Source organism: Pipistrellus kuhlii, unplaced genomic scaffold, assembly GCF_014108245.1.
Source record: "Pipistrellus kuhlii isolate mPipKuh1 unplaced genomic scaffold, mPipKuh1.p scaffold_m20_p_3, whole genome shotgun sequence".
NCBI classification, from domain to species: domain Eukaryota; kingdom Metazoa; phylum Chordata; class Mammalia; order Chiroptera; family Vespertilionidae; genus Pipistrellus; species Pipistrellus kuhlii.
In genome coordinates, this window is record NW_023425529.1 from 18971 (window position 1) to 40000 (window position 21030).

The 21030-nt window shown below is 59.7% G+C and overlaps 2 protein-coding genes and 1 long non-coding RNA gene across 4 annotated transcripts in view; 2 read left to right on the top strand and 1 right to left on the bottom strand.

Annotated features, from left to right (window-relative positions):
• Nucleotides 1–1407: 1407 nt before the first annotated feature.
• LOC123653107 overlaps nucleotides 1408–21030 on the top strand; it is a 25019-nt gene continuing 5396 nt past the window's right edge. The window contains exon 1 of the long non-coding RNA XR_006742736.1: nucleotides 1408–1527. This is a non-coding gene — a long non-coding RNA (uncharacterized LOC123653107). The remainder of the gene's footprint in view (nucleotides 1528–21030) is intronic.
• On the top strand, nucleotides 6400–19605 carry PMM1 (phosphomannomutase 1). 2 transcript variants are annotated; one of them, XM_045587442.1, is made up of 9 exons: nucleotides 6400–6554; nucleotides 9275–9392; nucleotides 10487–10563; nucleotides 10687–10778; nucleotides 10983–11082; nucleotides 11974–12049; nucleotides 12709–12824; nucleotides 13205–13341; nucleotides 19552–19605. In XM_045587442.1, the coding sequence occupies exons 1-8, from the start codon at nucleotides 6468–6470 to the stop codon at nucleotides 13325–13327; spliced, it is 789 nt and encodes a 262-aa protein (XP_045443398.1). In that variant the 5' UTR covers nucleotides 6400–6467; the 3' UTR covers nucleotides 13328–13341; nucleotides 19552–19605. The 2 variants fall into 2 exon arrangements, with proteins under 2 accessions (XP_045443398.1, XP_036312383.1); XM_036456490.2 differs by lacking the exon at nucleotides 19552–19605 and adding an exon at nucleotides 13447–13679 and having other exon boundaries at nucleotides 13205–13367.
• Nucleotides 13867–21030, bottom strand: part of CSDC2 (cold shock domain containing C2) — a 9164-nt gene continuing 2000 nt past the window's right edge. The window contains exons 2-4 of the mRNA XM_036456496.2: nucleotides 17084–17374; nucleotides 16012–16134; nucleotides 13867–15593 (exon numbers count right to left, since the gene is read on the bottom strand). Coding sequence (XP_036312389.1) covers nucleotides 15431–15593; nucleotides 16012–16134; nucleotides 17084–17259 — 462 coding nt within the window. The 5' untranslated portion in view covers nucleotides 17260–17374 and the 3' untranslated portion in view covers nucleotides 13867–15430. The remainder of the gene's footprint in view (nucleotides 15594–16011; nucleotides 16135–17083; nucleotides 17375–21030) is intronic.

Genomic DNA, 21030 nt, shown 5'->3' on the forward strand with positions numbered 1-21030 from the left:
CAGAGCTGGAGCCGCCAGAAGCCTCAGGATCGAGGGAGAGCGACAGTGTGAGGCAGAGCAGACAGGATAAAGCCATTCCTCCTCCTCCTAGACGGATGGCCAGTCCTCAGACATCGGGTTTGGAGAAGCTTGCTGCCTAAGGCTGCCCTCCCTCAGCATGGCTGACCTGTCGTCATTAACGAGGGTCCGGCTGGAGCGGAGAGACCCCGGGCCCCGTCTGTACGTAACAGTGTAGGTTATTACAGTCACCGTCCCGACCCCGCCCAGACCAGTGTGCAGTGTTCAGCCGGGACCAAGGGCAATGATTCCCTGCTCCAGGAAATGGAGAAAGAATAATAATGCAGAGTCAAGGTGGCAAGAAATGTAGTTGTTTCTGATAGGATCTGTACGTTATCCTAAATGTGTCATGAAGACATTTGTTTCTGTCATTTTGACTTGAAGGAGGCATGGTAGGGGGTGTGTAGCCATTTTCCCATGAGCTGCTGCCGAGAGCTTATAGGCAGGGAACAGTCAGTCTAGAAGTATCTCATCCTGAGAGGCTTTCAGATTCCCTCTCTTCACTTGCGCCTCCCCTTAGTTCGCTTTTGGGGAAGCGAGGGTGGAGAGAGGACTCGGCTGCCAGGTACCTGAGGCCCAGCTCTGGCATTGCCCTCCTGCCACTTCTTAGCCTTGAATCATGTTGTCTTTCCTGGGGTCTGGCCTGCAGCAGGTGCCTTTCTTTTCCAAAAAGCTGCTGCTCCCCTTTGGCCCCTCCTGGCTGTGCCATCCGCAGAGCAGTTGGCATCAGGTCTCGGCTCGAGGAAAAGATGTTAGTCTGCCTTAGTGCTTGCCTATGACCTGACCAGCTGTGAGGTCACGTGACATTTTGGAACTTTTCCGATGGGAGGCCAAACGAATGAGCGTTTAATTCTTCTCAAGACCCACTGACTTGCCAGAAAGCATGGCAGTGGTACATTAGAGCAGAAACTGGCAGGGATCCTTACTTAATGTTCACCGACTGGTAGACTGGACCACAGGGAATTACTTTCTCCCAGGAGGGAGCACGCTGGCTCCTTCTTGCCTGGGTGTCTCCTTTCCCAGCTGCCTGGCCCAGCCCTCCCTCTACCAGGCTCTTCCTCACACCTATCCACACAGAGCTTCAGCCAGAGGGTGCTGGGCATCACAGCTCCTCCTCCTCCTCCCCTCCCCATCTCCGGGCCTAACTGGTTTCTCCTCCCACAGTCACCTCCAGATCCAGGGCCCTCCTGAAAAATGGCTCCCCTAAGAGACTGAGTCACTTGGTCCATTGAGTCCCCCTCATGCCCGGCAGCCATTTGTGCCAATGCCTGTGCCCTGGGGAGAGACAGAAGGATCAGAGCCCTGCAGGAAAGCACGCTCTCCCTCCCAACCCACGTCCTACAGCGCTAACTTCGGAGCCCAGGCTCAGACTCGGACCCCCTCACGTTTCTGTCTCCCAGCACCTCAGGAGCGTGTCCATGTGCCCAGCTAGCTCCACACGGGCGTGCACGGGTGGCCAGAGTGACTGTGGTGCACAGTGGACCCCTCCATGGCAGGTCGCTGGTTAAAGGGATGGAAAGGTGCGATGAGACCGCCACCCCTCCCAGAAATAAAGCTTGTACCTTTGAGATTTCTTTTTGCCCTTGAAGTCAAATAACTGTTTAGTACGGAGGTGTTTGCTGGTTTTCTTTGATGTTTTTTTCTAACGCAATAAACTCACTGCCTGCTGCCTTTGTGTCGTATGTGAAGGTCTGGGTGAGCATCCAATAAGAAGCCCTGGCTTTTTTGTCTGTCTCCCTCTGAGCTTGACTTTGCTGAGTCTGGATGTGCCACCTTTGCTTGGTTGTAAGCCTTAGAGATAAGAAGTGGTGAGAGCAGGAAAGAGTGTATGACTTTCACCACTGATTTACAAAGAACCCTGCTGGAAAGAGCCAGATAAGGTTACGCTGCGGTGAGAGAGATGGGCACCAGGTGGCGCTGTGCACCCCACAACACTGCCCGCAATCAAACTCGGCTGACCTGGATACCGCGGGTCACATGACTGCCCTGCTCCCCACACACCTCTACCCTTCCGTGGCCCACTGGGCAACACATTTATCACGGTCCCCAGATCTCCAACCCCACACCCTCTGCAAGAGCAGCCCTATCACTGCAGGCGGTTTCCACCTCTGGCCTTAACATTTGCTGGACCTGGATTCTCCCTCCTCACCTACCCTCAAGAGCAGCCCTCCTCAGGATTGCAAAGCCTTTGCCCCTTCCCTCCTGCGGGTGCCTCCCCAAACACTCCTCTGCCAGCTGGGGCAGGGCCTGGCTGAGGTCATCTGAGTGCCCACGGGGCCTGGCAGAGAGCTGTGACTCAGTCCTCAGGCCCACACTGAGGGGGAGAGGTAGGTCATAAAAAACCCTGGACCTGGATCCAGACACCCCGGATTGAACCTCTGCCTCAGATACCTTGATCAGGCCTTCCCTTCACTGGGCCTCAGTTCATTCTGTAGAATTAAAACTGCATCAGTACTCTCTAAGGCGCCTCCTTGTGGGACTCCTCTCTCCATCCCTGGCTTGAGAGGTGAGGAGTGACTTGCCCAAGGAAAGAATTCAAGTCCTTGCAGGACTGATACCACAGGTCTAAGCCTCAGAAATCACTAACCCCAGGTGCCAGGAGGCTGCTGTCCTGCTTCCCGCCCCCAGGTGGGGCAGTGCTGGGGCCCAGCCATCTATGTCCCCACTGGCTTTGGCTGAGGGATCCCCCAGGGGGCCTGTGCCAACCCAGCAAAAGTCTCCACCCCTCCACAAAACACCGGTAAACATGCGCTCTGCGGCTGTTTAAATGTAACACTAGTTTATTGTGAAAACAATGTGAACTCTGCAGGCACTTTGGAAAATTAAGAAAATACTGCCAACACCCACCGTCTCCCCAACCACCCACTGTCCCAACCAAGATGGAATTAAAACCAGCAATAGCTCTAACCTACTCCTCTTTAAGCACATCCCCCCCCCCCCCGCACCCAGAGAGGCTGCAGTGGTGGTCCCATCTATTCTAATAAAAGGGTAATATGCTGATTAGAGCTGATGTCTTCTGTACTCCATCCGGATGTCCATCCAGACAAAGCCACAGCAGCTGCAAGGCCTGGGGCTCAGGCAGCCTTGCCCCCTGGCAGCTGCGAGGCCCAGGGCTCAAGCAGCCGTGAGCCCTGGCCAGCCAGCAGTGACAGCAGCGGGGTGATGGGTGGTACCTTCCCCTGATCAGCCTAGTCACCTCCCGCCAGACTGAAGCTTAGGCCCACTCTCCATGAGGAGAGGCCTAAGCAGTTAGGAGGACATCCCCTGTGGGCTCTTGGTCTGTGAGAGGGACCCCCCCCCCTTAGTTTATATTAATATATAAGGAACAGACCAGAGAGTGGGAGGGGCCCGCCCAAGGTCACCTGGGGAGAGGCAGCTCCAGGAACTCCCAGCCTGACGGTACACCCCTACACCTGGGCTGCCCCTGGGCTGGGACTGCCCTCCCTCAGAAGCTCACACTCCAGAGAGGGAACAAAGGGTCAGCACCCCGTATTCATCTGCAACAGGCTGACCTTGGCCTTCCACCACGGGGCGCGGGAAAAGCCTGGGCTTTGGGGGAACGGAGCTGAATGAGTCCCGCCTGCTCTGTGTGCCCCGGGAAAGCACCTTCAGCTCTCCGGTGTCCGTACCTACGTCTGAACATCGAGTGTCGGCGCAGTCAACGCAGAGGATTCCGGCAAAAGAAATGAAATGCCCAACGGATGAGCTATACTGCCCAAAGCAAACATGGAGTCACTAACCTGCAGACCTCAGCCAGCTGTCTGGCCCAGAAGAGCCTAGGCTTCCTTCGTGAGCAGGATCCTGCCAGGATGGGGTCTCAGGCGCCCTGCCTTCAGGCCCGGCTTCCTTGGTGCTCTGCAAGCACCCTCTGGCCAGGCCTCCCAGCCCCGGTACCCAGCCCTGCTCCTCGCTTTCCCTGGGGCCTCCGCAGGGCCCCATCTGAACACCGGTTGCCAGGGAAAAGCCTCCCTCTTAAAGGGACATGCTGGTGGCCATAAGGGCCACCCCTTCTGGTCTTCCTGGGTCCTGAGTCTCCCCCGGGGCAGTTCACTCCCCCTCTCTGAATTCAGAATCCTCATCACTGAAATGAGTAGTGAGAATTCAGGGAGAGGTTGTGAAAGGTATTTGTCAGGAAACTGGTTCACTACAGGTCTAAGGTGTAGGTGTGATATTGTTGGGAGCTTATCTTTGTCTTTGAAAAGGTGGAGCTGCCGAAACCGGTTTGGCTCAGTGAATAGAGTGTCCACCTGCGGACTGAAGGGTCCCAGGTTCGATTCCAGTCAAGGGCATGTACGTTGGTTGCAGGCACATCCCCAGTCGGGGGTGTGCAGGAGGTGGCTGGTCGTCGATGTTTCTCTCTCATCGATGTTTCTAACTCTCTATCTCTCCCTTCCTCTCTGTAAAAAAATCAATACAATATTTAATAATAATAATAATAATAATAAAAATAAAAAATAAAGGAACCACAAAGATGGTCTGAAATTAAACTTGAACTAAAAGCAGTGATGGTGGGCAGTTAAATCCTGGCCAGTATCTTCACTTACAAGGTCAACTTTTAACTTAACTGAACCAATCTGTTTTTTTGCATCTATGATAACATATCCTTGAAATATCTGGGTAACTTGTAAATTCCCTTTTTCTGGGGCACAACCAACTGTGCTGGGCGCCAGGACTGAGACCACAAATCCCTTCATTATCATGTTCATTGTTCCTGCGCCCACCTAAGTATGCTATGTGTCCATCATTTTACTTTTTATCCAATCCCAGTGGTTTCTTCCCCCCTCCCTTTGCTTTATCCCACCTCCTTAATCTATCATCAATTAACCCATATATGTCCCTCCTTTGATTGCCATTCTCCGGAGCGTTATCTCAATTCGTTGAGGTTTTGCTTCCTAGCTTACGCCGACAGTTTGGCTCAAATAAACTCACAAAAATTCTTTACAGGTTTCAATGTTTTATTTACATTAACACCCCTTAATAGGCAGGGATCGAGCCTGAAACCCGTGAATCGAATTTGAAACCTCTCAATGCATGGGACAATGCTCAACCAACCGAGCCACACCGGCCAGGGCATAAATGTTCTTATAGTTTGAATCTTGAATTCTTTCCTAGCAAGAACTCAAGTACAGAGGTTGCTGCACCTTGGTCCAGTCTGACCCCACTGGTGTAACACCTGGTGCTTTTTTCCACCGCCAACAATCTTATAGATGGACCGTGGTTAATTTATCCAACCCCCAATTTATTTTTTTCTTCATATTTTCTAAAAGTAGAATTGCTGGCTCAAAGGGTCTGCACAATTTAAGACTTCTGACAGGAAATGGCCTTTTAATCAGTAAGAGTATCAAACACATCTAGTATATGTTTTCCTTTGGAATGGGTCTGCTGTGTGCCTGCTATAATACTTTGTGGGCTCTCCTATTTTTTTTTTCATGTGCAAAGCAACCCTACAAAGTAGGTAGTATTCTTCCCATTCTGCCAATAGAGACACAAAGTTTCAGAGAAGTGAAATGACTTATCCAAAGTCACATAATGGTGGACCTGGGAAGACAACCCAGAACCAACTCCAGAGTCAATGTGATGATCAAATAGTTATGAATAAGGATCCGGGAAGGCTTTTTTGAAGGAGGTGGACTGTGAGCTGAGTCTTAGGAGGTGGACAGAAGGACAGCAGGAGGAGTAAGGGAGGGAAAAGAAAGCCAGCTGGCAAAGTCTATAGCCAGAGCAAAGGGCATGAGATTTCTTCAAGCTCAAGATTTTTAGGGCAAAGGCATTAGCAGGGAGGGGCGAGTTATGGAATGATTGAAGGCAGACGATGAAAGTCGGGATGGTCCAGCCCTCGCCCCGCCTGGCCCTGTCGAGGCCCCGCCCCTGTCCACCCCTCCACCACCTGATGCAATCAGAATCATCCCGCCACCGTCCGACCTAGGCCCAGCCCCGCTCTTCCGGGCTCTCCTTCTCTCTCAAAGCAGCGGGCCCCAGGCCCCGCCTCCGTACGGGTTGGAACAACACGGCCTTCCCAGCTGGGCTTGCTCCGCCCTATTCCCCGCCCCTTCTCTGCCTGGTGCAATCAGAACCATCCTTACAATCCGCTCAGGCCCGCCCCTCCCCGCCGAGACCACGCCTCTCGGCACAGACTCACCAGTCCTGCCTTAGCGCCCGGCTCTCCAAGGTCTGCCCTCCCAGGCCCCGCCCCTCCAAGGCCTCGCCCCTCATTGGGTCTGCTCCTCTCAGCCCCGCCCCCAGCGCCCGCCCCTCCCAGGCCCCGCCCTCCATTGGGTCTGTCCCCTTAGGCCCCGCCTCGGGATGGCCCCGCCCCTCCTGCCCCGCCCAGGCCCCGCCCTATGGAAGAGCCCCTTCTAGACGCGGCTCAGGCAGCCACATCCCGGGCGCGCGGGCGCGGAGCTGCAGCCATGGCTGTGGCCGCTGAGGGCGCCCGCAGGAGGGAGCGCGTCCTCTGCCTGTTTGACGTGGACGGGACCCTCACGCCCGCTCGCCAGGTAGGGGCCCGACGCTCGGGAGCTGCGGTGGGGAATGTCCCGCGGACCCCCGGAAGCCGAGTGTGGGGCCTGCGGCGGCGTGACCCCGGCCTCTGAGGCCGAGTGTGCGCTGCAGAGGTCCCGGCCCCTGGCTCGGGGGACCGCCCGGTGGCAGTGATGGACACGCGGGTCCTCCTGTCACAACCCCTCTGCCCGCGATCACCCGAGCGGGGTGGGTTCTGGAGGGAGGAGGCTGCAGCAGGGGCCTGGCTCCCCTCCCTCCCCCTCCGCCAGGCTTCCACACGCCGGGGCTTGCATCTCGGACGCCCCCTGCTCCCCAGCCGCGCGCTCCCCGTTTCAGCCCTAGGACGCACGCAGGGGTAGCCATAAACTGGCGTCTGCACCCAGGGTTTCCGATGGGGCTTGGAGCGCACCCAAAGGCCATCTCGTGGGAGCAAAGGGGTTTCAGTACCATCCCACCCGACCTTTGCAGGCCCCGGCCTGGATCTGGTTTCTCAAGCCACTCTCCCGCCTGGCTGTCCACCCCAGCGGTGGGGAGGGGGAGGGCTCACTGTACTTTCCCGTTGAGTATGGGCTCTGCCCACCTGGAGGGGAGAGTTCCCAGGCCCGATGTGGTCACATTGGGGGTTCTGTGGCGCTGGGAAGGTGGGGGTGCCGTTCTTTGAAAGGCATCTCACCATATTTATTCTCTAGCCTCTGCTCCAGTTTTGATCCCTTTGGATTCCACCCTGGATGAGCCTCTGGGCCCTTCCTCACCAGGCTGGGGCCACAAGGACCGACTACTTAGGGTTCTAGACGGGGAGCCGGTGGGCGGGGCTGAGGGCAGAGGCTGATGGGAACACAGGTCTTAGCTTCCTTCCCCTTTTGGGTCCTGAAGTCTCCTTGGGAAGGCCCCGGCTTGGCCCTGGGGGCACAGGGAGGAATCCGGCCTCCCTGACCTCTGGCAGTCCTCAGGGAGGGGAGAAAGATGGTGGCGGAGGGAGAAGTAGCTGGCCCGGGAACAGCCCCCACCCTTTCCTCTTCCTCTTTGCTCTCTGACCCAACAGCCTATACAAGAACCGTGTGTTCGTGCTGTCCACCTATGTTGTCAGACCCTGTCCTTAGTGCTTTTTAAAAGTTAATTTTTAGCCGAAACCGGTTTGGCTCAATGGATAGAACATCGGCTTGGGGACTGAAAGGTCCCGGGTTCGATTCCGGTCAAGGGCATGTACCTTGGTTGCAGGCATATCCCCAGTAGGGGGTGTGCAAGAGGCGGCTGATTGATAACTCTCTCATCGATGTTTCTCTCTATCTCTCTCCCTTCCTCTCTGTACAAAAATCAATAAAATATATTTAAAAGTTAATTTTTAATTATGCAAGTATTCATAAATGCATTCTCTTGCAAAGAATGACAACAGAGAAGACTGAAGTCCCCTCTGACTGTGTCAGGATGCAACCCTCTCCCCAAAGTAACCTGGTTGCCTATTTATTGTGTGGCTCCTTCCTCCCAGATCTTTATCCGGGTCTCTGTTTATCCAGAGGAAATAGAATACATTGTTTTATGAGGCTTTCAAAAAATATTATCATAACATCATACTGTGGTGCCTTCTTGCAACATGATTTTTTTAAAATTGCTTTTAGAGAAAGGAAAGGGGAGAGAGACACTGATTTGTTGTTCTACTTGTTTATGCATTCATTGATTGATTCTTGTTTGTGCCCTGACTGGGCATCCAGCCAGCAACCGTGGTGTATCGGGATGATGCACTAACCAGCGGATAACCCACTGAGCTGCCCAGCCAGGCTTGCAGCTTGCTTTTTTTTTCTCTCTCTCTCTTTATATTTTATTGATTTTTCACAGAGAAGAAGAGAGAGGGACAGAGAGTTAGAAACATCGATGAGAGAAACATCACTCAGCTGCCTCCCGCACACTCCCCACCAGGGATGTGCCCGCAACCAAGGTACATGCCCCCGACCGGAATCGAACCCGGGACTCTTCAGTCCGCAGGCCGACGCACTATCCACTGAGCCTTGTCTTGGCTGCAGCTTGCTTTTGACAACAAGCATGTCTTAGGACTCTCATGTAGGAAGTACAAGGTCTGCCTTATTCTGTGTCACCGCGGTATATTTCAGAACAGGTGTGTGCCATTCTCTGATTGGCGAGCAGGTATGTTGCTTGTAGTTTTCCACTATTATAAAACCAATGGGCCTCCATATACACGTGAGAAAGAAAAGTGGAAATTTGGGTATGGGGCCCGTGCATTTTAAGTTTTAATAGATCTTGCCTTGTTACCCTCCAAAATGGCTGTACCAATTCACACTCAGCTTTTGAGCGAGTGTGTGTGTGTGTGTGTGTGTGTGTTTCCTCTGTATCCCCTTCCACCCTTGATATTATCAGCTTTGAATACCGGGCTGTTTGAAAACATGGATGAAAACTCATTAGTTTGCATTTCTTTGATGGGTAACCTTTCCACATAATGGGTGGCTAGTTAATGGCTTGACCCCCTGCATGTGTTGCTCCCATGACCCCCATTTTATAGACAGAGAAAGGCAAAGCCATTTGCTCAGGGTCGTTTTGTGGTGGAGGGACCTGAGCCAGAGTCTGAACCCAAGTGCTTCTGGTTGCTTCCAGGTCTGTGTTCTAAGCCTTGAGCTGCCTCAGGTCCAGGTGGAACAGGGGCCCCCGGAGCCTGAGCACTGAGCGGGGGCTGACAGCGGGATCTGTGCTTCCCTGCCCCCTGCAGAAAATTGACCCTGAGGTGGCTGCCTTCCTGCAGAAGCTCCGAAGCCGGGTGCAGATCGGCGTGGTGGGCGGCTCGGACTACTCCAAGATTGCCGAGCAGCTGGGAGAGGGGGATGAAGGTAGGACAAGCGGGCCAGAACCGGTCCAGAGGCCCACAGGCGGGCTGGTGTGGGTGAGGGGAGTTCGGGAGGTCCACAGACCCCCTCCTGTTTCTGCAGAGGAAGGAGAGGGAACAGCCATACGGCTCCCTCGCTGCCTCAGCAGCCATGCTGGGCCCGGAGCCTGGCTCTGTAGTTTTGGAGACACGGCAGGGAACCAGGCAGGCAGAATCCTGTCCTTATGGGGTTTATAGTCTCAGTTCTTCCTGCTGAGTCTCCATTTCCTCGTCTTTAAAATGGGCATAATCAGTAACGACTACCATTTGTTGAAAATGACTGTGTATTGACTTCCTTTCATCTAACCCTCACAACTCTGCCTCAGGGCGGACATGACTATCCCATTTTACAGAGGAGGAGGGTTCTGATGTCTCCCGGGAAGTTTTTGGACTCAGAACCCCGGTTCTCAGCTGAGTTCCTGATCTTAGCTCAGGCAGCTGCTCCAGCTCCTCAGACGAGAAATATCCATGAATTTCCCTTCTCCCCACCCACTCGTTCACTCCATCAGCCAGTCCAGCGGTATCTCCCTGTGTCCACCCCTCCATGTCCACCCTCCTCCCCCACTGTCCAGGCGGCCTCCCCCCCCCCGGACCCGCTGCAGCTTCTGGCTGGGTTCCGGGTGCCTCCCCACTCTGCCCCCTCAGGGCCGCCAGAGCTGGAGACTAAACTCGCAGGCAACCAGCCCTGACGGCTGTCATGGGAGCTGGAAAACCAAACCAAAGCCGGGCGCTGGGGACTGGGGAGCACCACGCGGAAATGCCGCCCTCTGCTGGGCAGTCCTGGAGGCTACCGGAGCGGGGGGGCCGGGTCTTGGGGGAGAGGATGGGGAAAGGGGGGAAGGGCGTCCCAGGCTGAGTGACCTGCATGCGCACAGCCTAGAGGGGTGCCTGGCCTGTTGGCTTGTTTGGGAGAAACCAACGCTGCAGGAAGTGAGAAATGTAGAAAAGCAGGTTGGGTCTTCGAATGCCAAGCCAAGAAGTGTGAGCTTTCTCTGTCCCGGGCTTCGGGTGCCTGGTCTCATGCTCCCTCTTTCTCCCCGGCTCTCCACGACCCTGAAGTCATTGAGAAGTTTGATTACGTGTTTGCCGAGAACGGGACGGTGCAGTACAAGCATGGACGGCTGCTCTCCAAGCAGGTTAACCACCCCCCCCCCCCCCCGCCCCACCCCTGGGCCTTGGCCCCGGACACTTCCCCAGAGAGACAGTCCTGGGCGGCGGGAGCGCCCCCGCCCGCCCTCACAGCCCTCGTCCCTGCCCAGACCATCCAGAACCACCTCGGGGAGGAGCTGCTGCAGGACCTGATCAACTTCTGCCTCCGCTACATGGCGCTGCTCAAACTGCCCAAGAAGCGGTGAGCCCGCCGCCCGCCCTGCCCGCCCCTCTCCGTCCTGGGCCTGAGGAGAAGGGTGGGTCTCTCCGATGGGACCTGCAGGTGCTCCGGCCCTGACTGGCGGGTGGATCTCGTCCCTGTGAGGTCCGGGAGAGCTGGATTGAATTCAGGGCCGTTCTCTCCTCTCTGACGCCCGCCTGCCCTCCCTCCCACCCATCACCACAGGGGAACCTTCATCGAGTTCCGGAACGGCATGCTGAACATCTCGCCCATCGGCCGCAGCTGCAGCCTGGAGGAGCGGATCGAGTTCTCTGAGCTGGACAAGGTGCCGCCTGGGCGATGGGACCCCGTCCCTCGCCCTCTGAGGCCAGCGGGGGTTCCCTCAGGACCAGTGGGAGGGGGGGAGGGGGCGTTCTGATAGGACCAGTGCCCCGTAGGCACCTACCAGGTGCATCTTCCCAGCATCACTGGTTTCCGCACCGGGGACTGACTCGGCCAGCTCCTCATTTCCTAAGCTCACAGCTTGGGCGTCTTCCCACCTACATGGGCCCAACAGCCATTCCTGTCCACTCAGCCTGGACGGTGGTCTCAGGTCTGCTCACCCGTGTGTCCCCTGCACCACCTGTTCTCCGGCTGAGCCATGGGGACCCTGGCACAGCACATCCTCTCCCTGTCCGCTCCGCCCTCAGCCTCCCAGGGCCCCCTTCCAGCTGGGCGCCGGCCCAGCCTCCTCCCGAGGTGCCTGAGCCTGCGGGGTCTGCCTGGCCGGCCCACCTCCTCCGCCTTCGGGTGGGCCGCTCCTGCTGAGCTTTGCCCCCTGCCCTCAGGAGGTGCTCAGCACTGAGGCTGGTGCTATGGGGGTGCCCGGCCTCCTGCTGACCCCCTGAGCGCCCCCCGCTGCTATCCGCAGGCCTCCGCAGGCTCTTCGCTCCCCCTGCTCCTGTCTGGCGTCTATGGCCGGGACCCGGGTTGCCTCTCCCCTCAGCCCCCCTCCTTTAGCCTCCACTCCCAGCTGTCCTCAGGGGACCCCCCACCTCCCACTGGCAGGGGCTGGCACTGAGCTCCGCCACAGACTCCCGGGTCCGGCCCTGGCTCTGAGTCAGGTGGGGCCGTGCTCTCCAGCTGAAGGCTCGGTGAGGCACAGAGTGCCAGCGGCGCCTGGCCCGCATCCTCTGAGCCCTGGTCTGCTTCCCTCCCCCCCCCCCCCCCCCCGCAGAAGGAGAGGATCCGGGAGAAGTTCGTGGAAGCGCTGAAGACGGAGTTCGCCGGCAAAGGGCTGCGGTTCTCCCGGGGTAGGTCCGGGCCGCTGGGGGCCGCCAGGCCTCCTCCCACCCCTCGGGGCCGAACGGGCAGCACGCTGTACGCTACGGCCCCCCGTCTTCCCCACCTGACCCTGGTCCTCACCCCTCCCTTGTCCTGGCCCAGTCCGGGATGCTCCTGGGATCTGACACTGCTCACACCTCCTCTGCCACAGCCTTGTCCCAGGCTTCCCTCTCAGGCTGTGCTGGCCTCCACGGCCCCCTCACTTCCACTCCACACCCCTGCTCAGACCCTCCAGCGGCTCCTCACTCCTAACGAAACCCCGGCCCCAGGCCCGTGCCCTCCCTCTGCCCTCTCTGTCGCTGGGACACGTGTTTACCTGCCCTGGGCTGTGCTTGCTCCCCAGCCGTCACCTCTCTGGCTTCCATCTCCGCTGTGTCACCTCCTCAGAGGTCTCCCCCCTGACCCGCTGGCCAGAGTGCTCACCCCGCCCCTCTGCCCTGCCCGCCTGCTCTGAGGCGGGCCGGCCTGTGACGGCTGCTCCCACCTGGACCGAAACTCCCGTGAGGATCCTGTCTGTCCCGGGCCTGGGCCTGGGCCTGGGCCTGGGCCTCAGCAGCCGCTCCGGGGCTGTGGAATGAGATGACGGACGGAGGGCCTTACTGCTGGCTTTGTCCCCCGGCCCCCGCAGGCGGCATGATCAGCTTCGACGTGTTCCCCGAGGGCTGGGACAAGCGCTACTGTCTGGACAGCCTGGACCCGGACAGCTTCGACACCATCCACTTCTTCGGGAACGAGACCAGCCCGGTGAGCGCTCCGCCCGGCCCGCCCGCCCGCCCCCCGGCCCCCCGGCCCGGCCAGGACACGGGGGAGAGGACAGCCCGGTGAGCGCTCCCCCCGGCCAGGCCAGGACACGGGGGAGAGAACAGGCGCTTGGGACACGCCCAGAGAACGGCCAGTGCGTGCCAGCCCATTGCACAGATTGCAAGGCTGAGGCCTGGAGCTGGTTGGACACTCGCCCCCTGTCACACCACAGGTCAGGGCAGACCCGGACCAGGCCAAGGCGGAGGGCTTTCTGGGTGTTTGAGGGGCAGCTCTGGAGGAGCCCGTGTGGGTGTGGGGAGGGGACCCCAGGCCAGGGTGAGGGCTGGTCCCCAGCCGCCAGCCTGTCTGCCTCCCGTGTGCAGGGCGGGAACGACTTTGAGATCTACGCCGACCCCCGGACGGTGGGCCACAGCGTGGTGTCCCCTCAGGACACCGTGCAGCGATGCCGCGAGATCTTCTTCCCAGAGACGGCCCACGAGGCGTGACCCCACTTCCCGAGACCGCCCGGCCGCAGGGCCCGGCCTGGTGCGGAGGGTGCCGGCCTGGTGTGGAGGGTGCCTGCCGGGACGCCCGCCTCGCCTCGCTCGCCTCGCCCGCCTCGCCTCGCTCGCCTCGCCCGCCTCGCCTGCTGGAGGCCGGGCCTGTGCGGGGACCGCCCCCCACAGCCCGCTCCGTCCTCACCCCGACAGCCCTGGCTCCACTGCTGCTTGTACCTCCGAACGGAACGGGTTTTGTCCACACTGGAGGCCGGAGGCGGCGTGTCTGCGGGACGGCCGCCTGCCTGCCTGCCGGGCCCGCCGGGGTGCAGGGTGCGGAGGGAGGGGAGGACGTGCACTTGGGAGAACTTGATCACAGACATTAAAGTTCCAACAAGGAGCGGCGTCCGCTCTGTCCGGATGGTACTGGCGCCAGGCGGTGCTGTGACAGCCACCTCTGGGTCACACAGGAGGCAAGGAGGGTGGTGTGGGGTGCCCTCCCCCAGCCCTCCCCCGGGACCCGGACAGACAGGCAGCTCCGGGCCAGGCTGAGTCACAGTTGAGGGTTTATTGCCAGTGTGAGGAGGACCGGGGTGGGGCCTCGGAGGGTTTGTGACTGGACACGGGTGTGAGTGACAGCATGCCCCTGACCTCTGCCGCCCCGGGTGGCCCCAGGGCTGGCGTCCCACGGCCCCCTCGCCAGTGCCTGCAGAGGGGGCTCTGCTCTCCGGACGGGCCCTGGGGCTCCTAGGGGTTAACCTGCAGCAGTAAACCTGCCCATGAGGCCAGGGAGTCCTTGTTCCCGCACGGAGAGGCCGGGGCCCGGCTCAGAGTGGGTGTGGGCTGGGCCGTTCCCCACTGGGGGGCTGCCAGGCTCCACCCTGGAGCCTTGGGGGATCCTCAGGGCTGGGGGTCCCAGACCGTCACTGACGCCTGACGCTGGGCATCTGAGCCGTTTACACGCAGACGGGCTCTCCGCCTGTCCTGGCAGCCCCCCTTTACCCCATTCAACCCCCACCAGGCGATGAGCTCGAGGAAGGGGAATCCCCCCACCCAAGAGTGAACGCATACAACACACATGCACACAGCACGCACACACGCATACACCTTAAGGGACGGACAACAGGAACCACAACTCGGCCGCTGGCTTGGGGGCCGGTGGGAGCCACCTCTCGGCTTTGGGAAGAGGGTGGCAGGGCTGGCGGCCTCCCAGGTTGAGGCTGCTCCTGTGGGTGCCCGTCTGGCCCTGCCTGAGGGGCCGTGTCCACCCACCAGCCACTGTGCTGGGCTCGGGCAGGGCGTCCGTGGGGCTTGTGAGTCAGGGAGAGGGGAGTCCTAGACCTAAGCTGGGGGGGTGTCCCACCCCCCTCTCCGCAGACCCGCACCTCCTGGGGAAATGGAGGCAGCAGGATTCCACGTGGCCAGGAGAGAAGATGGGACCTCAGGCTGGGGTTCACAGAGCCACTGCCAGGCTGAGGAGGAGGGACTGGCCAGCAAAAGGAGCCCCAAGCTGCCTCCTGCCCTCAGGCCCTTTCCCACCGCCAGTGTGCTGAGAGCGGTGAGAGCTGGAGGAGGCAGGCGGCCTGGCCCAGCCCCCGAGGAGGGCCTGCTGGCTTCCACCTGTCACCACTCCTGCCGGAGGCTGGAGGCCCCGAAGTGCTCAGGGCCTGGCTTCTGAGGGTGGGGCGGGCCAGCACTGGAGCCTGGGCCCAGGGTGGGCTGAGAAACAGGCAGAGTCCGGCCGGGCAGGGCCAGAGGCCCAGGCTGCGGGGGAGCTTGTCCCTGCAGCCCCGGGTGCCCCCGCCGCCCAGCCCAGGCCTGATGCAGGCTCTGGAGGTGCAGTGGCCACAGGACAGGTGGGCAGGGGCGAGAGGGCCTGTGCCCACCTGGCAGGGAGGGGAGGAAGGAGAGTGGACAAGCAGAGAGGGCGGGTCGGTGGCCTCCCCCTCAGTCCAGCTCACACAACAGTCACAGGTCACGGGGCTGGATGGAAGCACACGGGCAAAACAGACAGACAGACGTGCGCACTGAGGCTGCCTGGGGGACCGGGCCGGCCAGTGCCGTGGGGCGAGGAGCCTGCCCGCCTGTCCCCCCGGGGGGCGCCCGCCCAGCCTAGGAGCCCACGACCTGCCCGGACCACGTCTCGTGGGGCGTGTGCGGGGCCAGCTGGGTGAGCACCACCTCCACGGCCTGGAACTTCTGGTTCTTGGGGGGGATGGGGCACATCTTGTAGGTCACCTCGTCGCCCTCCACGGGGACGTAGTCCCCCTCGATGCTGGAGGCAGAGGAGGGGCGTCAGCCCGATGGCAGCTCCCTCCCGGACACCCCCTGCAGCGTGGCCCGAGGCCGGCCTGGCCTCCCTCAGCATCTCGGCCCCCTGGTCTGCAAACGGGGACACAGACTGTCCCTCCTCCGTGCTGGGGGGGTTAGTGAGATGTGAGGCTCAGAGGGCTGTGACTGCCCAGGTCACGCCTGGCATTAGGGCTGGGACCCAGGCCTCGCCCACCTCCCCCCTCCCTCCCTCCCTCCCTGCTGCAGGCCCCCCTGCTCAGCCACGGCTCCCAGCGCTTGGGGTCTGAGGGCCCCTCCCCACCTGGCCCAGCCCTCCTCCTCCCCCACACCCCAGCCCCGATGGGGGGTGCCAGGAGCAGGCTCAGCCAGGGAGGGCACCGGCATGGCTGGGCGGGACTCACTCAGACACGTGCACGAAGATGTCCTCGGAGCCGTTCTCGGGGGTGATGAAGCCGTGGCCCTGTGAGCGGGAGAACTGCTTGCAGACGCCCTTGAACACGGGGCCGGCCGAGGCGCGGGCTGTCCTGAGGACGGTCGGGGAGTGGGGCTGCGGCCGAGGGGTCCCCAGGCCCCACAGCCTCCCAGCCCAGAAGCCACACAGGGGTGCTGACTCAGTCCTTTCAGCATCCCAGAGAGAAAGGACCCCTCTGCACAGCGCCCCCACTCCGCACTGTCTCCTGAAGCCATGGCATCTCACGCATGTCACGTGCCCCTTCTTCATTCATTAACCATCTGCTCCGTGCCAGCCGTGGGTGGACACAGGAGTCACCCGGCACTTGCCATCAAAAAATTCCTCCTGCCCTAGCCGGTGTGGCTCAGTGGATAGAGCGTCGGCCTGCGGACTGAAAGGTCCCAGGTTCGATTCCGGTCAAGGGCATGTGCCTTGGTTGCGGGCACATCCCCAGCAGGGGGTGTGCAGGAGGCAGCTGATCGGTGTTTCTCTCTCATGGATGTTTCTAACTCTCTATCCCTCTCCCTTTCTCTCTGTAAAAAATCAATAAAATATATTAAGAAAACAAAAACAAAACTTCTCCTTCAGCCAAGTCAGTCTCCCTGAGGGTCCCACAAAGCCCCTCCCTCATGCACCCCAGCCAGTGACTGTCCCCAGAGGCCCACCCCACACCAAAGGCCCCCCTGTGCCTCCGTTTTGGCCCAGGCTGTTCCATCCTCCACCTGCTAGAGCTTCCAAACGCAGCTGAGACGGCCTCTTCCCTGGTGCCTCACGCGGGTCCTCACTCCCGGCCCTGCCGGAGGGACTGGATGGGGGCGAGTCCCCTTTGGACTGGGTGCAGCCTGTGGGATCTAACTCGCCCCGGGTCCCCTGGTCAGGAGCCCGTAAATCTTGGTGGAATGAATGAATGAATGAATGAACACTAGCAGTTATGGAAAGTGCATTCACAGCTCTCCGTCCTTGGGAAGGAAGACAGGCTGGGGAGGAGGGGCCCGAAGCCGGGGTGAGGGGCAGGTACTCACGCCGAATACGTCCTGGTCCGCTTGGTGGGCAGGGGGCTGGGCAGGTCCCGGGTGGCCACGCCGCCCCGCTCCCAGACCCGGCTGCCCTCCCGGTGGAAGGGGAAGGTGGGCCAGACGGGGGACTTGGGCGAGTCGAGCGGGGGCACGACCGGGGCCGACGTGGGCTCCGAGGTCATGGCGGGGCCGGCAGGAGAGCTGGCGGGCTCCCGGGGCCGGTGAGGGGCCTGGGCGTCCTGGTGGGCAGGGCCCGGCCTGGCCCTGCTCAGCGGCCTCGGCAGCCACAGGCCTCGTCTGGAGGGGAAGAGAGAGGCAGAGGTGAGTGTGATCCCGGACGGACACTGAGCACAAGTCTGGGACCTCACAGCTTCTCCACTCTGTGCTCATCAGGAAGACAAAACAATCACACCACCTTGCTGCGGGCTAAACTGCATGCCCTGAAAATCCACGTGTGGTGTCCTGCCCCCAGGGTGACAGCGTTTAGAGCACGCGTGTCAAACACAAGGCCCGCGGGCCAGATCCGTCCCGCCAGGCCTTGCAATGTGGCCCGCACCGCGCTGTCATCACTGCACTCCGCTGCGTTTCCATCACAATGAGTTTATGACTGTTCAGTAAACCATTCGGCCCGCGACTTAGGCTGGATTTTAGATTTTGGCCCCTTCTCTGATTGAGTTCGACACCCCTAGTTTAGAGGGTGAGCCATTGGAGGCAGCTGAGTGTAGATGCGGTAAGGAGGGTGAGGCCCTCACGAAGGGGGTTAGTGCCCTCAGAAGAGACCTTGGAGAGCTCGTTCCTCTCTCCCCGCCGTGTGAGGAAGGCCAACCTCCAAGTCCTTCCAGCTTCAAGTTCAATTCTCTCACCCAGGGGTCTGGGAGGTGGGATGGGTTCAGCGGCCAACGATGGCCAGGAACCCAGTTTGGCACGGGTGTCGGCAGTTTCAAATGCCCAGATCCGGGTTTGAATCTCAGCTTTTATAACTGGGTTTAAATCTCAGTGGTTTGTAACTTGGTAACCTCAGTTCCAAAGTGGTGGGTGGTGGGTAGTCTCTGGGCCCTTGAATCTCGGCTTCTCTGCCTGTGGGCTGTGAGGCCTTGGTCAACACTCTTGACTTTGACTCCGTTTCCTGGTCGGTAAAATGGGGATAGCGCTGGTGACTACTTTACAGAGAGGTTGCTGTGAGGATCGAATGACTGCTACACACTTAGGACAGCTCAAGGGCATGGTGAGCTCTTGGGAAGGCAGAGCTTTTTCCTTAGCCCCATGTCTTCCTCTCTGAAATGAGACTGAGATCCCTGGCCGGTTTTGCTCAGTGGATAGAGCATCAGCCTGCGGACTGAAGGGTCCAGGGTTGGATTCTGGCCAAGGGCACATGCTTGGGGTTGCAGGCTCGATCCCCAGTAGGAGGCATGCATCAGGCAGCCAATCAAGGATTCTCTTCCATCATTTGATGTTTCTAACTCTCTCCCCCTCTCTGAAATTAAAAAAAACATATATTTTAAAATGAGACTGAGAACACTTCCCAGGCAGGCTTGCTGAGGATCCCGGGGCAGAAAAACCCTGGTACAAGCCAGGCTGTGGGCTGAGTCTGGGCCAGGCAGCTGCCCCTGGGCCGGCGGCCGGATGCCCGGATGGAAGAACCCGCTCAGCTGTGTATTAGCTATGGAGCTTGGTAGCACCTCCCCTGCCTCAGCTTCCTGATCTGTGCAATGGCCACACAGGCTGCGGGGGCGTGGCTAAGCTGGGGAATGTAAAGGTTGTCCTGGGCTCCACAGTCAAGCGGGTGTCAGTGGATGGGTTCTCCACCTCCAAACCCCCACTCCTTCCCTCCCCACTCCCTCCCCCAAATGCCCTGGGTCCAGATTTGGGCGCGGGGCAATATGGAGTCTATTTCCGGACTCCATATTGCCCCGCGCCCAAATCTGGAGTTCGTGGGGAAGAGTTTAAGGCTTCTTTTTTTTGTTGGCTTGTTTGTTTTGTTAATCCTCACCCAAGGGTATTCTTTTCCATTGTTTTTGTTTTTGTTTTTTTAGAGAGAAAGAGAGAGAGAGAGAGAGAGAGAGAGGAGAGGAAGGGATGGGAGGGATGGGAGGGAGAGAGAAACATTGATGTGAGAGAGACACATTGATTAGTTGCCTCCCACATGAGCCCAACCGAGTCTGCGCTCAAACCTGCAACCCGGGTAGGCACCCTTGCCCGGAAGTGGAACCACCACCCTTAGGTGTGTGGCTGGCGCGCTCCCCACTGGCCAGGGGAGGCTTCTTGGGGGTCCGGAGACCAGGAAGCCCCCACACACCGCCCGGCAGGACGCATCGCACAAAAACTCGTACCCGGATGTTCGTGGCGCGTTCTTCGTGATAGCCAGAAAGTGGAAACAACCAAAGGCCCACCAGTTGGCGAGCAGATGAGCAAACACCCTTCGGCCAGAAGGAGGAAGAGGTGCTGACAGCCCGCCTCTCACTCTCCCCTTCCCTGCCTCCCAGGGCCTCGCTCGTCCACCAGATCCTGCCCCACCCCCCGCCCAGCTTATCCTTTTTATTAGATTCCTGCAATGGGACTTGAAGGCTGGTGCTATTATTGCCCCATTTTGTAGATGAGAAAACCGAGGCTCAGAGAGGCTGTCACACAGGTGAACCGGAAATCACCGAGCTCCCGGGAGAAGCCAGACACCAGAGACCACAGCGCAGGGCTCCGGCCGTGAGCTATGCCCACGGAGACCGGAAGCAGATGAGTATCCACCGGGCGGGGGCGGGGGGAGGGCCATGCGGGAGGGATGCTAATGGCGAGAGCTCCTTTTGGGGTGATGATGAAAATGTCCTAAAACTGGCCGTGGTGATGTCACACAGTCTGTCCACCTTAGCGAAGCCGGTGAGCTGCAGGGCCGTGAGCTCAGAGGCCAGGGGGTTTGCTGGGGTTGCACAGCCGGTCAGGGGCAGCACTTCTGCCACCTGGAGACATTTGGGGCTGCAGATTCAACCCCGGCCAGCAGGTCCCGAAGCCCCTGGTCTCCCGGAAGAACAGGCTCGGCGCTCAGGGCTCTGTTTCTGGCTTCCTGCTGACTCAGACCGTGACCTTGGCTGAGTCACGTGCCCACCCGGGAGCTCACAAACAACGCCCCCATAAAACGAGCCAGCCCAGCCCCGATGTGGAGAGGCAGACGGGGAGGACGGACACGGTGGCCTGAACAGGGAAGGGCGGGGAACACAGGACGGCAGGGGAAGGGGCTGAATGTTGGGGTCTTGTCCATGCTGAGCCCCAGGAGGTGAGGGGACGGCCTCAGGACCGCCAGACAGAAGCCCTCCTCAGCCCTCCCCACCCAGCCTCCAGGTGCTCCTTAAAATACATCCCTGCCAGGCTGCTCCTGACGCTGGTGACCTAGTTAGACCTGGTTCTTCCCTCGCACAGCATGTGTGTGTGTGTGTGTGTGACCCCCTTCCCACCAGGCTCTTCCTGTGTGAGTGTGTGTGTGTGTGTGTGTGTGTGACCCCCTTCCCACCAGGCTCTTCCTGTGTGTGTGTGTGTGTGTGTGTGTGTGACCCCCTTCCCACCAGGCTCTTCCTGTGTGAGTGTGTATGTGAGTGTGTGTGGGGGAGGGCCTGCCCCAGCCAGTACTTGGGGGTGAGACCCTTTCAGTTGCGTTACCGGGGGCTGCTGTGAGGAAGGCTCTGGCATGCTGGGCCTCAGGGGGGAGTGAGGATGGCAGAACGGGCACCTCCAGAGCCATGCTCACACCCAGCCCCGCAGGCTGTGTGACCCTGAGCAGGACACTGTCCCACTCTGACTCCCCCTGGAGAGGAACAGACAGGATAACATGGGAAGGGACTGAGCTTGAACTCCAATCAGCATGACCCAAAGCCCTTGACCTTTCCAATGCACCTGCCACTCATCCTGGCTGGGGGCGCAGAGGAAGAAACACACACACACACACACACACCCGCTGCTCTTTGCTCCCC